The 18,444-nt window shown below is 33.4% G+C and overlaps 1 protein-coding gene and 1 non-coding gene across 2 annotated transcripts; one reads left to right on the top strand and one right to left on the bottom strand.

Moving 5' to 3' along the window:
* The first annotated feature begins 12,536 nt into the window (after nucleotides 1-12,536).
* On the top strand, nucleotides 12,537-12,607 carry VNE69_06902. Its single transcript has one exon. It is a non-coding gene; the product is annotated as a tRNA-Thr (tRNA).
* A 2,328-nt stretch (nucleotides 12,608-14,935) lies between these two features.
* Nucleotides 14,936-18,088, bottom strand: VNE69_06107 (pol polyprotein; the record flags this gene model as incomplete). Its single annotated transcript, XM_065473860.1, has 1 exon — nucleotides 14,936-18,088. One exon carries the CDS (start codon nucleotides 18,086-18,088, stop codon nucleotides 14,936-14,938), a length of 3,153 nt encoding a protein of 1,050 aa, XP_065329932.1.
* Between the last annotated feature and the right edge of the window lie 356 nt (nucleotides 18,089-18,444).

The following is an 18,444-nucleotide window of genomic DNA, read 5'->3' as shown; positions in this document are numbered from 1 at the left end:
CTTAAAAGAGTTTAAATTTATAAATATTGTATTTTAAATCTGTTGATGTATGTAATTCGACTATAACGGAAATATTTAAAAAAAATTGACTGCTTTGCTTTGCCCGCTAAATGAATATATAACAAAATTTTGAACATAAAAATCGAATTTATTAACATTAGCACTGAAAACTTTCTATTCAGAGTGTAAAGTGTATTCAAATATCATAGCTTCTTTAGAGCGAGAAATACAACGCGTCTAAATATATATTTATGTTACTGTTAAATCAATATTTTGATAGAATTTATAATTAAAACAACAATCAAAAGGGTCTAAAAGGCGTAGACCATTATAAAATGCTTTTATTTTATATGCAGGTATCATTTGTTTTTTTTTCGTTTATCCTGCTGTATCTAGTAGTTTTTCATCTGTTTGTAAAGAAATCAAGGCAAGAATATATGCAATTGTCGGGATGTTGTCAATTTTAAGGCTTTTGTCTTTTCGTTTTTGCTATTACAAAGAAAATCTTAATGTATAAGAAGCATTATTAAAACAATGTTTCTGGTGATACAGATGAGTTAATAATACTAGATTCAGCGAGTTCAAATGAACAAGGTATGTCAGTGGATGTGTTAGTACAATATATACTATGTTGATTTGCCGTTGAAGCCGGAAAGATTTATTTACATATGAGCCAAAATTAAGAGTTAAATATACATGCATTATGCGTGAGAATGTTAATATTTTAATACACTACGTAAAAATTAATACTAGTTTTAACTCTGCAAAATAAACCTTTTTTTGATCTGCAAAGATAAAAATTGGAGTCAAGTTTTGCTATTCTCGGAGTAAGACAACACAAATAAAACTTTGTGCGGACTAAAAGTGCTAAACAGACATAGTAAGGAACATGTTTTAGGTATTATGATAAAAACAAAGAAACAAATAAAATCGTTAGATTATTGCGAATTTCAAAAATTCATATATACAGTTTTTCAGTAAAATGTGAACATAAATATACAACTTAGCACATACAGCTGTCTTTGTCTAACTACAGTGAAGTTTATTTAAAAAAGTTTTATAGCCTACGATCTTTTAATTCTGAAAAAAATTTTATTAATATTTTGCACTACAGTGATATTTATTGGCATATAAGAAACTAATTAGATAAAATCATTTATAACATATGATACTACTGTAAGGTTAATATCGACATGACTTCTTAGAAATCTTTGTAAAAATCATGTTAAAAAAAGATATGTATAATTTAACATAGAAAGAAAAACTATTGTAAATATTATGTGTTGAAATACAGAATACTTATACAAAGCATGTCTAATTAGTATTCTTTACAGATTCGAACATGTGTAAAAAAAGGAATGACAAATTGTATAAGCATTTGAAGCAAAATGAAAACAAAAACATACAATTCTTAGTACCTGTTGTTTTTTGCAATGCAATAGTAATAAGAATGTAAAAAATTGATATGATGAAAGTGTACACAACAAGTAAACATAAAAATAGTTTTGACAATACATATAATATATGAAGTATTTGATTCATTATTTTAAAAAAAAATCACTGATGATATCAAATCGATATGAACGAAAGAGACGTATAAAAACTCATCCCAAAGGGATGATATTTTTATAATTTTGTTACATTATTTTTGCGCTGCAATAAATATTGTTGAGGTTTATTGTAAAACAAAGTATGCTTAAACCTTGTCTAGCAATATTTTAAAGCGTTTGTGGTTGTTTTTTACAATATTTATCATTTCTCAGAAAACATACAAAACACTTTTTTATTAGCAAATCAATAAAAAAATCAAGACTAAAACAAATGACAACAAATTGAGTATGTAATACTACGCAATAAGTCAATGAATGATGTACTAGATATTAACGGGGCTATTATTTAGTTAAGTGATATTACAAGGTGTAGCTGAAGACAGCGTCTGCGGAAAAAGATTGTCTCTTTTACGTGATGCAATTGGCACGATTCGCTGGTTTTTACTTGTCTTAATGTGATTCGCTAATAAGCTCGTGTATATACTTTTGTCGTCTGCCCAAGAAGGTCTTTGTGTAATTTGATGGTATTATAACTTTTTGATGTTTTTCTTTAAAAATGGCATTGAGTAAAAAAAAATTAAAACATTTGATTTCTTGAAAATCCGTCGATATTTTTTTACGAATACGGCAAAATAATTTTTGTCACAGTCTGGAGAAAATCCCCGTTAGAAGCAATTTCAAGAGGCAAAAAAAAAAGTAAAAACTCCTTGTCGAGAGTCTAACAAAAATAAAAACAAAAAAGATGGGTCGTTTATATAAAGCCAATATTTGATCTCTTTCTTGCGGGTATATTTTTGTTATATTTAAATATTTTGGGGAAATCAGGAAAAAAGGAGAAAAAATCTATAATTTTTTAATACTTTATTTATTACCATTCAATTTTAGATATTTGGTGCGTATTTCTTATATAATAATTGTATTTTTATCATCTTTGTAGAATTTGATTTTGTTGAATTGTGTTATGTCTTTTACAATATCGACTTCTTTATTAAATGTTCATATGAAATTGTTATCTGATATTTATGTCGTTGCCAAATAAGGTTATATAAAGACTTAATTTTTTATTTTAAAATCTATTGAACCATTTCCTCGCATCTTCTTTTTATCATTCTATCTGCTGCAGTTTGTGTATGAATTCTAATTGCATCATGATAAATTTCATACAAAAATAGTTTTGGTTTCAAAAGCTTGTAAGTGTTTTATTCTTTCAAATTATTTGCATCTACAATGTCGATTATTCTTTGTAATCACATTCTCGTTCATCATTTTCATTCATAATCAAATCTAGAATACCAGTGTTTCTAGAATCATCCATTGTTTTCTAATAACTATCAAACATATTAGAGTTGGCTGTTTTCCAGTAATAGAGTGTCTCAGATAGCTATATAAACAGGGGATTCTTTCAATACACTGCATTGCTTCTTCAAATATTTTTATTTTGTTCCAGAAATCTTAAAATCATCTTTTCTAGTGTTTGGTTGCATCATTTTATCTGTCCTTGTGTTCATTAACATATGGTTCCGCTCTTAATTGTTTTATTTTATATTTCCGGCTGAAATTGGTGAGTACTAAATATAAAAGACCGTTTCTTTGTAATTGAATTATTTAACAAATAATTAACCGTTCCAAATAAAGTTTAGAGGCATTCTACACATTAATACCTGTTTTATCACACAGTGACATCTAACAATAAAATTTGGTAAATGAATCCACAATATTCAAACCCCCCATTTTATTCCTTTTCTTGAGTTGTGGCATAGTCGGAGATCGATCAAGTCTGCAACATATATTTCCCATAGATAATATACTTTAATTTGGCAAATAACTGTCTAATTACGAGATTTCTCTTTGATTGACATATATTACAACTATGCAAAACTCTCTAAATATCAATTTAAGTGCCCGGAGACTTTTATTTGTATATTGAAAACAATCTGTCCCCCACGCTTGCTCATTATTACGTGCATCAATATTTAAATCTTGCTCGTTATGTTAAAAGTCCATAATGATTTATATAGACATTTTTCAAATTCTACCATGAGTCTATAGTTTCATTAATTATTTTTTTAAATGGTAATATTTTCTTTTTTTTGTGCTTAAAAGCAATTATTTATTGTCTCACCAACCTTGCTAGATCGAAAATTATCTGTTAAAAAACAAAAACTTCTTGTCTTTCATAATATGTGTTTTTATATCGTAACATAACATTTTAAAAATATTTAACACAAAAATTACAAATAAATATCAACGATATTTTTTGATAAATTGTTTTACCCCTCTTAAATAAGCTTTTTCTTGGAAATCTCTCGGGCAGACTTTTTATTTATGACCTATCTAAAGTATGCATTTTCCTTAATAACACTCCGACGTTGTCGTTTAATATTGTCTATTGTAAACAATTACCTTTAGTAAAAATCAAGTTTTTTACTTTGAGTTCCGAGGGCCGACTACAACTATAAGCAAATTGCTGTAAGACAGAATGTCAAGATATTGTAATCTTTACTGTCAAATCCAATACCAAGATCTTATATAATTATTTATTTCCTTGTAAAAATCCGAAATTTCAAAGCAATTACATAATTGAACATTATTTTTTAGAAGTGAATAATTGTAATTAAGACAATATTTTATAAAAAATTTAAAAACACTAATCCGAAGCAGGGCTACATTTTTAAAGAAATGGTATTAATTATTGCTTAAATCATAAATTAAAACATATTCCTAATGGCCTTAGATAAATGTTAAGAAGATATTAAATATAGAGATATAATATAAAATATTAATGTCTATTTTTTTGTGAAATTTTTCTATCATAGCCGATCAAACACTGACCAATCATGTTCTTACTAGGGTTTCGGGGTTAAGAGATCCACCCATAGAAAAGACCATGGATCTCTTCTGTGGGTGGATCTTTTCTATTGATATAAAATATTGAATTTTCTTTTAGATTTTTTTGAAAATTTTCATATGAAAAAAAATCTTAATCGCTAAAAGAAAAATTAAAAGGATTGCAAAAATTGCGTGAAAACAATGCCAACATAAGTATGACTGCTTTCGAGTTGCAATTTACAAGGAAATTTAAAGGGTCATTATATTAAAGGTTTCCTTTTTTAGAATTAAATTTTTTACCATTTGGCTATGGATGGATCTCTTACTAGTATAAAAATTCCCATTAAAAAGTCGTAAAATTCGACTTTTGGGGGCCCCACAACTCCAACTCCGGCACCAATGGACGGATTGAATGACTACAAAAAGTATCTAAAAGCATTTCCAAAAAAAGGATGAAAAAAAATAAAATAAAATAATTGATATATTCCGAGAAAGGCTGCCAAATAAATTGGTTTTTATTAGCACCTAAAAGTTGTAAATAAGACTTCTCTGGGTTGAAATTTTATGGCTAATTAAATGGCAAATTTGTCAACCTTTAGTAATAAGGAAAGATCACAAAAATTTCGAAATAGTTTTTTAATGAAAAGTAAACAAATTAACTCTTTCAATTGCAGGCAACTTTCGAAAGTTTTATGTAATTATACAAAGAAGCAGGATGGTAAAGGGTTGTAAAGCCTTCGAAAAAAAACCCATATACGGCAACCTGAAATTATAACATAAAAAAGGCCGAGAATTTAAAAACTTTTAATGCGAAAGATGCAAATATTATGTATATATGAGGATACGGATCAATCTAATTTACGAAAGTCTCTGAATTCATGAGTAATATGATGAAGTTGGCGCTACTACGAAAATCCCCCCTCCTCAAAGGCGTATCAAAAAAAAAACATCACTTCTTTAAAATCAAAAAATCTCTCGATTTTCGCCTTTCTTGGATATTTTTTTTTCTAGGGGGGGATGGGCGATTTTCCAAGCTATGGCCCCTTTCGGCTTTTCTTTCACATTTTTCATACCCCTATGCTAGCAAGAATATTGGAAAAGGTAGGAGAACTTGATCCTTGAAATCTTATATTTCAAGATAATGATCTCGCAATTACACTTTTGTTAGACTTGGGTGTAACTAAGCCTATCATTTCATGTGTCTCAAAGTCATGCCATGAAAACATGTCTATCGCTAGAGTTTCTTCCCTTATAGATGAGGGGTACAGATGTATCATCAAAAGTGCAAAAGAAAATGTAGTTTGAAAAAAAAGCACAAAATTTAATAAATTAACTATCGAATTCAAAAAGATTCTGAGGTGTTTATATTGTTGGATCTTTTCTTACTCAAAACATCAAGCTATCAATTTTTGTAAAATAGCCGAGTCCACGTACATTGAATTTAAAAACATTCTAATTGACATTATAAGCGAGACTCCTTCCAATATAGAACAGATAGGAGGAGAAAACACAAGGGTACAAGTCGATAAAACTGCAATATGCAATGGCTTAGTGATTGAAATTCCGCCATCTCTACACGACGATACTCCTAATATACATTGGATACTTGGAGGAGTTGTAGAAGGTAATGGAACTAATTTTTTTGTTTCATTAATTCCTAACAGAAAGCATGAAACTTTAATAGAAGCGTTTAAAAAACATTTACTTTCTTGAACTATTATTGTTACAGATGGATACCCATCATACCCCCGAGCAGTGGCCAATTTTGGATCTGAGCATGAGATAGTAAATCATAGCATATGGTTTGTAAACAACGAGAGAGGACATACAAATCAGATTGAAAATTTATGGTCCCACTTAAAACACGATTATAGAAAAAGAAGTGGATTAAATCATGACCGTATCATTAAATTTTTAGAAGAATTTTCTTGGCGTAAGAGACATTGCCAATATAAAAAAAATATTCAATTCCTCATGCATTTGCTCTACTTTTACAAAAATGCATAGTTATCTAATAAAAATTCCATAATTTTTAAATAATTTTTTTTTTTTGGGGGGGGCGATTTTCCTAGTAGCGCCAGTCTCTTCCTATACTAGACTGCCACTACAGTTCAGACTTTGCAAGAATTAATTCAAAAGGTAGAGGACATATCGTGGATTCCGTATCCCGATAAAATGTTAGCGAAGACTAAGCCGCATGACAACATGATCAAAGGTCCCAGCACTGATAACTATGAGGGAGGATTCAAAAAAAAGACTCCCTATGAGAAACCTCCAAGATATAACAATAAACGTTGTACATTAAACGGGGAATGTCATCATTCCACCTGAGAGTGCAAAGCATTAACAATAATATTTACTAGAGAAGAAATAATATTATCAAAAATATATAAATCGCTAAAGAACTGTAAAATGGACAAAGAGTCTACTACTAATAAAGGGAATATTTTATTTGCATCACATACAAGATAGTCATAATTCATTTTTTGTCCAAATCCGCTTATTTAATAAAAATATGAAAGTACTACTAGATACCGAAGCCCATTTGTTGTCGAGTTAGTCTCGAGACAAGGAATAGTGGGCTTTTTAGAAGAAGGTGTTTTTTAATTAACTGTTTATTACTCAATGTCCCCTTCTAAGGGCAAATTGTTTAACAACTTTTTGTAAACTTTTCCCCTCAAAATGTACCTTTTTGGGCGGGAAATAAATATAGAACAAAAGTTGTACAAATATGTGTAGAAGGCATATTTGTAACATAATTGTTTAAATTACTTGAAGTGTCAACTATCTCATTTGTGTTAAACAAATGCAGAATTCATTATGACTGGGAATTCTGATGGTCAGCGTAGGTTTACCGCATGACAGTATGTTTTCGTTTTAAGCTACAAAGACATTCCGCTGAAAGAACGAAATAAGATTATTAGATATAGTAGTGTTGTAAGAGGTATATGTAAGGAAATATTAAAAAAGAAGACTATGTGAAAGATTTGAAATTTGAAATTGACGGAAAGGACGTTATTTTCTCACCATTGATAATCAAAGTGTGGTATTACTCAATGGGACCTTCCCCGTACTGAGAAAACTCTCTACTATACATGGTATAGTTTTATTATTGTGTTTAATATATTTGTGATTACTGTTAATACATTTATTTTTCGTACTGTTGTTTTTCATTTTTTCTAAAATACTTGCCCCTAAACGAATTATTTTTATTTATACAAAAATAATTTCTAGAAAAATCGTTGAGATTATTGACATTTCAACATGTCAATAATCTCATGTGGTTAATACCTATACTACCCTTCCTAACCAGCTTAACATTTTTGACGTGAGTCCATCCATAATCATCTGATAGTTTGATCCAAAATCCCTTTGCTCCGACTTTAATCACTTTTTGTATTTGCGGTTTAATTGTGGGTTCAATTTTCGGGCTCTTAAATTTCGCTTATATACCAAGACTCCAACATTAATTTTTTTTTTTAATTTTTTCTTTTTATATATTATTTTTCTTGGTTCATATATTCCTAGGACGTCATAGAAATCATATCCTTTGGCTAAGGCTACTGGAGAAGCTTTTATTGTCCTGTTATAATTGGCATTAATATTATTCTCAGTTTTATTCACTACTTGTTTTAAACTCTTTCCTTTGTTTATAGTTAGCGAAAACGATATGTATTTATTTAATCTTTCTGAAATGCCGTTTGATGATGGCGTGTATTCAGGTACTAATATTTGCTTTATTTTTTTATTCATAAGGTAGTTTCTTAATTCTTGGTTGTCGTACTGTTTGCCATTATCGGATATAATGTACTTTGGGCTTTCAAATCTTTCAATCCATTCATCAATAGCTCTAATGACTTTCCTCGTATTAACCTTTTCAAACACGTATAAATTCGTACATCTCGTATATAAGTCTGTTATGGACAATATGTATCCTGTCTCTCCTAAAAATCCGACTTATAATCTTTAACATTAAATGGACCATATATGTCTGTTGAAATCCGTTCTATTGCTTTCCTACTTTCGATGTTATTGTTTTTGTCAGTTTTATAATTTTTTATCTTTACTCTAGTACATGTTGTGCAATTTTTAACAACTTGATGTATTTTCTTAACAATGTTTTTTATATATAAATAATTCTATATATTATAATACATACAGGTAATTCCTCTATGTCCTCCCAACTCATGTATTGTTTTTAAAAATTCTTCGGATTTGTATTGTCTATAATTATCTTTCCTTTGTTGTCAAATTGTATTTTATTGTCAACTTTAAAGTCTAGCATTATTTACTTCTTGCTCATATTATTTTTATATCATCTATACTTGAATATAAACATCTGGATAAAACATTTGCAACAACATTTCTTTCTCCTTTTATGTGGTATGTTTAATAATTGTATTCGTTCATTAGAGTTTCCATCTGTTTATTCTTGATGCAGAACTCTTGTTATCAAATGTACAGTTATGACTATCGGTGTATATTTCTACGTAATTCCCTTGTATTATTTTCTTAAAATGAATCATGGACAGTTGCATAGCAAAATATTCCTTTTCTACTATACTATAGTTCAATTCTGCGGCATGAAGCCTTTTCGAGTAATAACTTATAACTCTTTCTTCCCCACTCAACACGCTTCCAATTCCTGTGTCAGAAGCATCTGTCTCTGATATTAACTTTTATTAATAATCAGGTATTCAATTTTTGCATTTGTTTTAATCTCATTTTTTATTTTTTCAATTATTTCTTTCACTTGTGTTGAGAAAACAATTTTTTTATCGTTTTTTAATAAGTTGGTAATATCCTTTACTCTTGTAGACAGGCTTGGAATAAATCTGCGAAACCAATTTATTATTCCTATCAACCTTTGTTATCTCTTTTAGTTCTTATTTCTTGACTGAAGATTTTATTGTCGAGACAATTAGTATTAGGAAATATTCCATTTTCGTTTACCTTAAATCCTAATACGTCTATTTCTTGAACAAAAAACTTTGACTTTTTAAAATTTATTTTGACTTCACTTTTTTGTAATGTTCTAAGCAATATTTATGATGTTCTTCTTTTGTATTGCTAAATATAACAATATCATCAATGTATACGAATAAATTTGGTATCTCTGAAAGTATGGTTGAAATATATCGTTGAAATAATTTAAGTCCGGGCTTAATACCGAAGGGATTTCTTTTGTAAACATATTGCTGTCCTAGTAACTTAAAAGCGGTGTATTTTTGACTCGGTTCTTCAATTTTTATTTGGTTGAAGCCGTTTTGTAGGTCCAACTGCGAAAAATATTGAATTTTCCCCATTTCAAATAAACATTCATCTATTTTAGGCATCACGTAAGGATCGTCTTCAGGTGCCCTTAGCACGGTGGTAGAATGCAATGCTTCCATTGAGTAATGGCTGGGTTCGATTCCCAGGGGCACCAAAATTCTTTCTACTTTCTATGATGCAGTTGGAACAACTCAGATAATGAAAATGTCCACGATAATTATTAAGTTGATTCAATGAAAGTTGTGTGTGTTCAGCCACAATGGGATTGGCATCTAGTGTAGAAACGCACCTCAAAACCAAAAAACAGTATCACCCTTGTATTGCTTTAATATACATAAAGTATCTAATGGGTACGGCCTAGTTGGAGCCCATGACTGGTGCACTCTAGAGTGGGGTACTAGAGCTAACTAAGAGACTAAACGAAGTAGGGCAATAGAAGGTCTCTTGGACCCTATTCTACATGATTCTGTAACACGGCGGCCGAAACTAGTGGAGACTGGTGGTCAACGCAGCCCAATAAAAACGCCGGGCTGGTGATGTGGTCGTGTAAGGAGCCGTGTGTGCAATACTAATGATTGTAGGGACTTTGAGTCAGTACGATGATGTCTCTCCTCGGGTTATAAATAACCATGACCGTTAAGTATATTCGCTGTGAGGTCACTCTGGACGCGATTTGAGATATGAATGGAAAGTGTTCTCCTGGAGCCAAAGTTCAATGGATACGGCGGAGCTCGCTGCACCGGCAAGTTGTATGGAGGGAGTTTTAGTGAGTAAGATCTCACAGTACCAGTTGGATGAGGATCACACCCAAATCCCTCTGGTTCCTATGTAAGGTTTCGCCCCACCTCTTACTTGCAAGGGAAAAAAAGGATCATCTTCCAAAAAATTCATTTATCTTTTTATCATCTACAACTAGTCGTAAGTCATTATTTTTCTTTTTTATAAAGAATTCCGATCTAGCAAATATCGAATTACTTTTCTCGATTATACCTTCCCCAAGTAATCTGTTTATTTCTTCACGAATTTGTTGTACATATTTATCAGGTACAGGATATCCTTTAGATTGTATTACTTTAATATTATTCTTGATGAAAAAATTTGCACATGGTGCTTTTATACTTGAGAATTTACAATTTTAGGTTATGTAAAACTTTAAGACTTTATTTAACTCCGGATAATTCCGAATAATTGACAGACAAACCTTTTCACTAAGTTAATCATTCAATAGCTCTTCTGTAGTTCTTTCACTTCCCTTCATTGCTACTATGTTATCCTCATTAATACTCACTATTCTTTTTTTATAATTGATCATGCAACTATTATTCACTAAAAATTCATTACCTAAAATAAAAAGTACGGGCAATTCTTGAAGAACATAAAAATCTACTAAAAAATGACCTTTTGCAATTTTAACATTAAGTGTAATTTTCTTTTTGCTAGTTTCGTTCTTTCCTCCCCTGAATGTTAATAGTATGGTTTAGTTTCTTCAACTGTTAATTTATATTTATTAACACTTTCTTCATTGACGTAATTGTAATTCGAACCAGTATCAATAATTAAATCGATTTTGTTGTTCTCGAACTCTCCTTCAATCCCAATATTCTCTAAGGTTTTATATTTTTCTTCGTTAATAATAAGATTTCTTGTTTCATTATATTTTTGTTTACTATTATCCTCTCTGTTATTTTTAATATTTTGTTTAAGATTTAAAAAATATTCTCGAGTGCTGTGTGATCGAGATTTATGTATCGAACACCACTTGTTATAATTGATATTTCCTTCATTATATACATTTTTGTGATTACCTTCCCTCGGGTTTTCATAAATTTTTAGATTCTTTATCTCGGTTTGGATTAAGATTCCTTCTTCTATTTTTTTAAATACCCTATAATATTTTTTAATGGTTCTCCTTCTAAATTCTGTTTCTGCAATTCTAAGCTAATATATTGCCCAAATCCTTTTTCGAAGATCTCATTCATTTTTCTTTCCCCCTCTTTACTACTATAATTGTTAACGTTACTTAAACTGGTAATCTTTTGAAAAATTTCATTGTAATATTCTTCAATGGTTACAAAATTTTCCTGTTTGATGGTTTCCAATCTTTTACATAATAATTTTATTTCATATTTCGGGTAGATGATTTCAATTAATTCCTTTCTCAATTTTATATAATTTTCATCGAATAAATAATGTTTTGTATCATCGTCAAGTAGACATTTATATTCTAAGGCCATCTGTTGGTCTGTCCAACTATTGCTTTTTGCAATTTTTTCGAATTTTTCCAAATGCTGAAAGTTACATTCTTTTTTTATATTTTTTATTTTGTAAATTTTTTCTTTAATATTAACATTAGTGCCTTTAATCGTATATTCAAATTCACAATATCTATCTTGATGTATCTCATATGTAGATTGTTTCTCCTGAGATTTTCTTTTTGAATTCAATTTGGTATTTCTCAGTATGACCTTCTCCGTACTGAGAAAACTCTCTACTAAATTTGTTTTAGTTTTATTGTTTTGTTTGATATAATTTTTATTGTTGTTAATATATTTATTGTTATTTTTGTTGTTGTTCATTCTTTCTAAAATACTTGCCCTTAAACGAATTATTTTTATTTATATCATGTGGTTAATACCACAAAAAGCATTAACCTTTAGTAAAATTGCTAAACAATTTTATATTAAAAATAAAATATGAAAAAAAGTTTGTCTTTAAAGGGTATGAAATATCAAAGAGGCAAGAACACCATCAATAAATACATTTATATTAACAACATTTTAGAAAGCAATTTTAAATATAGCAAAGTCCCGTCTATACACGACAGTAACCCTATGATTTATTATTGATGATGCGGTAATATATTTTAAATTTTAAAAAATTTATGGCTCTTTAGTTTAGTGGTAGAATTGCTCACTCGTAATGAGCAGGTGCGGGTTCGATTCCCGCAGGAGCCTTTTATTTTAAAAAAACAAAATGTTTTATTAAAAATTAAAATTAAAATTGTTTATCATATATATAAAAGATTTTTATTTAATTTTTTACCCCTCTTTTTTTGTGATTTTTAAATTTTACACTATATATTTTGAACTTAATATGTTATAATAATTTTAAAAATAAATTTAATGCTTTAAATTGAATATCATGGGTGCGTATACTTTATGTTAATACCTTTGTATTTCGATTATTATTTTTGTAAAACTCAGTTCCAAAATATCGTCCGAATCGTTTTTTAGAATTTATTTGACCCTTCTAGAAAAAATTCACAAAAACATGTACCAAAAAAAAGTTGAATATAAGTGTCAAAACTTGAGCTTAGAAGTTCCCAAAATTATCTCATTATAATTATTAAATTTTTGGTCTCAACTTAATCATTTTATGTCACTAAAAAGTATTTTGAAAAGATGTCTTCATCCTGTCAAATTCAATCATCCCAAAATGGAAACTTACCAAAATTTACCGAGGCGGGACATATAATAAATCAAAACATTTAAATCCCGTTTTCAAAACGGGAAAGCATACGCTAGTTATAAATAAAATAAAATGTTTATTGTAAAAAAGACATTCAGCATCAAAACAAACGTTCCTAACTCATCATAATAAGTTCCATATAAAATAAAAATCAAGTCCGCGTAAGGAAAAATACATTAAAATAAAAAAAAACAGATATAGGCAATACAGAATGATAGGAAAAATCAGCAAAAACGAAGAAAAGCCACCAAGCCACAAAAAACTCCACTGCAAAGAAAAAATCATCAATAATCGCGCTTTGACGCCAGCATACCTTTACGGCCTCGCTTGTAGGAGAAAAACTCGTTCCCATGGGACAACAAATTCTAGTCAACGATGACTAGACCCACCAGAGGTGGTGTGTGTGAAACGACATCGCCTGGCTCAATACACCATTTAAGAACACGACTCAGTTCAGCGGAACAAATGCAGCATCAGTATCATGCCCAACCTCTCCCAGGTTAAAAATATGAAGAATTACTCGAAAGTTTACGGTGTTCTTCTCACCAGCAATGGGTCTCCTACCCCTAGAGTATAGCTGACCCTACTTACCAACCAGCAGCCGAAGGTTGGTAAGACTTAGAGATCTGCACCTAGTTAAAAAACATCGGTCCCACCCTCCGCGACGTGGACGCTCTCTTGTGGAGGGTGGGAAAAATAAAAATAAATAAAAATAAATAATTTGTGGTATTTATAATACCACAAGTATCATGCCCAATTTCTCCCAGGTTAAAAATATGAAGAATTACTCGAAAGTTAACGGTGTCCTTCTCACCAGCAATGGGTCTCCCACCCCTAGAGTATAGCTGACCCTACTTACCAACCAGCAGCCGAAGGTTGGTAAGACTTAGAGATCTGCACCTAGTTAAAAAACATCGGTCCCACCCTCCGCGACGTGGACGCTCTCTTGTGGGGGGTCCTCTCCCAGGTTAAAAATATGAAGAATTACTCGAAAGTTAACGGTGTCCTTCTCACCAGCAATAAAAAAAATAAAAAAAAAATTGTTTATTGTAAAAAGACAGAATCAGCAAAACGAAGAAAAGCCACCAAGCCACCAAAAACTCCACCAACCAGAAAAACATCAATAATTGCGTTTACACGCCAGCATACCTTGACGGCCTCGCTTGTAGGAGAAAAATTTGTTCCCGTAGGTAACAGATCCTTAGTCATCTCTGACTACATATTTCGCGGACCTGACGAAAACACAACGCCTGGTTCAATACACCATTTAAGAACACGACTCAGTTCAGCGGAACAATACAGCTTCAGTATCATGCCCAACCTCTCCCAGGTTAAAAATATGAAGAATTACTCGAAAGTTAACGGCGTTCTTCTCACCAGCAATGGGTCTCCCACCCCTAGAGTATAGCTGACCCTACTTACCAACCAACAGCCGAAGGTTGGTAAGACTTAGAGATCTGCACCTAATAAAAAATAAATAAAATTGTTTATTGTAAAAAAGACAGAATCAGCAAAACGAAGAAAAGCCACCAAGCCACCAAAAACTCCACCAACCAGAAAAACATCAATAATTGCGATTACACGCCAGCATACCTCAACGGCCTCGCTTGTAGGAGAAAAATTTGTTCCCGTAGGTAACAGATCCTTAGTCATCTCTAACTACATATTTCGCGGACCTGACGAAAACACATTTTTTTTTTTTTTTTTGTGTCAAAGGATGGGGAAATGCCCGCGCAGAACAACATCAATCAGTGAGACTGAAAGATTGGTTGATACTGTGAGACTCGAACTCACTAAAACCCCACCCTCTTAGACTATGGTGCAACAAGCTCCGCCGTACTCATTGAGCTTTGGCTCCAGGAGACTCTTCGGTCAACAGATATTATCCTGCGGATAATACCTTCCCTTAGAGGAATAATTCTCTGCAGAAATCTCGCAGCCGGTACTACAAAAGAGTCAGTACTAGATTGCTCGATAATCGCAGAGTTTCCGAAATTCGTATATAGACATACGAGTTCATCACTTCCAGCCTCCTCTCCCAGGAGTATGCGCAACAGTGCTTGCAACACCATCGACATGCTATTTATTTTTTTTATGTACTGACTAGCCCCAGTAGACCACCATGGAAAATAATGGCCCCGATACTCTTCCCATCTCTGGCAGTAAAAGAATAGGTGTTCTATCGTCTCTTCATCCGAATTGTTACAAAATGGGCAGAAGGATCGGTATTGGTTCCCCAGGATGCGCTTATTGACAAGGTTTCTAACGAAATTGAAGGTTCCACTTCGCATTCGTCCAATTCCTAAGCACCCCCTTTGGAGTTCTGGATACAAGCTACCCAACTTGATCCAGACGGGTTTAGTTGACAATCTATATTCTGCAGCCCAAGTGCCAATCTTGGTTCTTGATTCCACTTCTCTCGAAGCGAAAACATCATCGATTATGGTAGTTGTCAGCGCCCGCCCAATTTCCCATCCAGCGTAACGTTTAAGCCATTTGATGTTACCACTTACCCATGTCCACTCTCGCGACCGAAAGTGGCTGTTTGACAAGGTAGAAATCCATGTCTTACAGCCCGGCCATTTCGCTACAGCTCTAGCTCGCTTGACAGCCGCAATATTCGCAACAGATTTCACTCCTAACTCGGATCGAATTCTATCCATTGATGCATTTTTACCCCCACCAACGATGATTCTGCATGCTGCATTCATTATTCTCTGAATTCCTTTACACCTGGCGGTCGACATTCCCCATACTTCAGCTCCGTAGGTAAGAATAGCTTGTAGCTTGACTTTCAGTGCTAGTGTCTTTACGAACACGGGCATGTCTTTCCTAGATAAAAGATAGTACATAGCTCCAAATGCTTTTTTCCCCTTAGATTCACAATGTTTCATCATAGAGTTAAGGCAAAGGTCTGGTGTAAATCGGATACCTAGGTAGACATACTCTGTTATTATTGGAACTTCATTCCCCATTATCTCGAAAGATTCCGGTTCATTAGGTTCCCTCTTGGCTTTCTTATTGAGTAGAATTGACTCGGGACCACCTGCTTCGATTTGCTCGGTTGTGCTTATCGCCATGATACCGCATTTCGATGCGTTTACACTCATCTCATGTTTCTCACTCCAGCTTGACAGGATTTTTAAGTTCCTCCGCAGCGCAGATTCACTTTCTGCCAGTATAACCGCGTCATCTGCAAACAGTAGTCCGCTGATGGTGCTATCAACACCAGGAATAGTAACTCCTTCCATGCCCAGAAGTAGGTCATTAATGAATAGGTCGAAAAGGATGGGTGAGACGGGACATCCCTGTCTTACACCACAATGGTAATTGACAATGGGTGATGTAGATGAGCCAACTCTAACACACATCCGTGGGTCTTTGTATAGGGACCTAATGACATCAAGAAGATGTCCTCCTATTCCTATACACTCCAGTTTCCTTAAAAGCGCTTTATGAGGAACCTTGTCGTATGCTTTTGCATAATCGATAAAAGCCAGGTAAGTCGGTTGTCCTCTAATACTTCGCCTTTTCACTACCTCATACAAGGATGCTACTTGAGCCGTACACTCCTCCAACGTTCTAAACCCAGCTTGTTCTTTAGCCAGGAGCCCGTGCTCCTCAGCGATACAGTTAATCCTGCGAGCAGCAATCTTTGCGATAACTTTGGTCAGCGAGGGAAGTAGAACAATACCCCTAGTGTCACTCATAGTCACTACGGACATGGTTTTCTTAGGAATTGGTACCACCTCGCCAACATTGATCTCATTCGGAATTTCGGCTTTGTTCCAAATGGAACTTACCGTTTTCCAGAGAGCTTTTGCCGCCGCGGAAACAGGTTCCTCCTCCATGGCTATTACCTTTAAGACATCGGCCGGAATGCCGTCGAGTCCTGGAGCTTTCCCCCATGGAGTAGATTTTAATGCGCCCCACAGTTCCTCGTAATACAAGGGACTGTTGCACTCAGGGTAGACATTGTGCTTTATAGGAAACTTGTCGATCCAGAAATTCGGGTCTCTTGAGTGTCCAGTTTTATCTGAAGCAAGGTCTCCAAAGTATCTGGCCCAAAGTTCTTCCTTTCCTTTCTTATCATGAATGACACTGCCAGTAGATTCGTCGAGTACTGGTTTGTCCGAGACACCGTCACCTGTTGAAGATCTTATCTCTAAGAATAGATCTTTGTAACGGTTCTCCACTACCATTTTAGCGATCGCATGTGTTTTTCGCGTGCGAGCCTCACATGCGTCCTTCTTTTTGGACTTTTGTACTCTCATCATGAGCTTATCGTACACAGTACGGTCGAAGTCAGGATCCTTTCGGTGTTTAAACACATTGCGCCTCTTCGCAATTAGGGTCCGAGTTTCTTTTGAGATGTATACTCGCCATTCTTTTGGGTGCGGCTTAGAGGTCACGTTGCAACCATTAGCCACTTCCCAGACACTATCAATGAAAGCTTTAGCCAGAGTTGACAGATTTGAGTCTGTCTTCTCTGTCACAGCATTCCACTTTTCATCCGCCACAAAGATTGGGCGGACATCCTTCACTTTAGCACGAGAGATGATAGACTTCCTTTCAGGTATAAAGGTCTTCTCAAACTTGATTTTCACATACACTGGAAAGTGATCAGAGATGTCATAGTGTTGTATGGGCCATACAAACGGCCTTTCTCTGAACCCTTTCGCTGCAATATGGTCTATTGACGACCAGTTGGTCGTCCAGCTCCATCTTGTCTTCATCAATGGGTTGGGTAAGACTTCTATGCCAGATTTGCTCTGGCTTAGAAGGACAGCAAGTTCTCCTTCGTTCATATTGAAATCACCACCAATTACCACGCGAGTCCACGTGGGTCTCGATGCTTTCTCTCGCAAGAACGCAGTCAAACATTGCTTTGCCACCTGCCTGTTAGCTTCTCCTCTACATGGGATGTAGACCGATACTGCTAATATCTGGATAGGTGTCTTATGCATCTCGAATGTTCCTTCGATACTTCCCGCCAGGAGCCAATCATGTTGCGCATAGTACGTGAGAGAGAGACCAGAGTCTCTCTTTACTGCAAGAGCCAATCCTCGGTTAAAAAAATAAAATAAAATTGTTTATTGTAAAAAAAGACAGAATCAGCAAAACGAAGAAAAGCCTCCAAGCCACCAAAAACTCCACTAATAAAGAAAAAAATCATCAATAAGTGCGCTTACACGCCAGCATACCTTAACGGCCTCGCTTGTAGGAGAAAAGTTTGTTCCCATAGGACACATCCTTAGTCATAATATGACTAGAGACCCACTTTCATGGGTCTAATGAAAAACGAAAACCCCTGGCTCAATAC

The sequence above is a fragment of the Vairimorpha necatrix genome, chromosome 6, assembly GCF_036630325.1.
Source record: "Vairimorpha necatrix chromosome 6, complete sequence".
NCBI lineage: Eukaryota > Fungi > Microsporidia > Nosematidae > Vairimorpha > Vairimorpha necatrix.
Note: the sequence above shows the minus strand (reverse complement) of the source record. Positions and strands in the feature narration are given on the sequence as shown.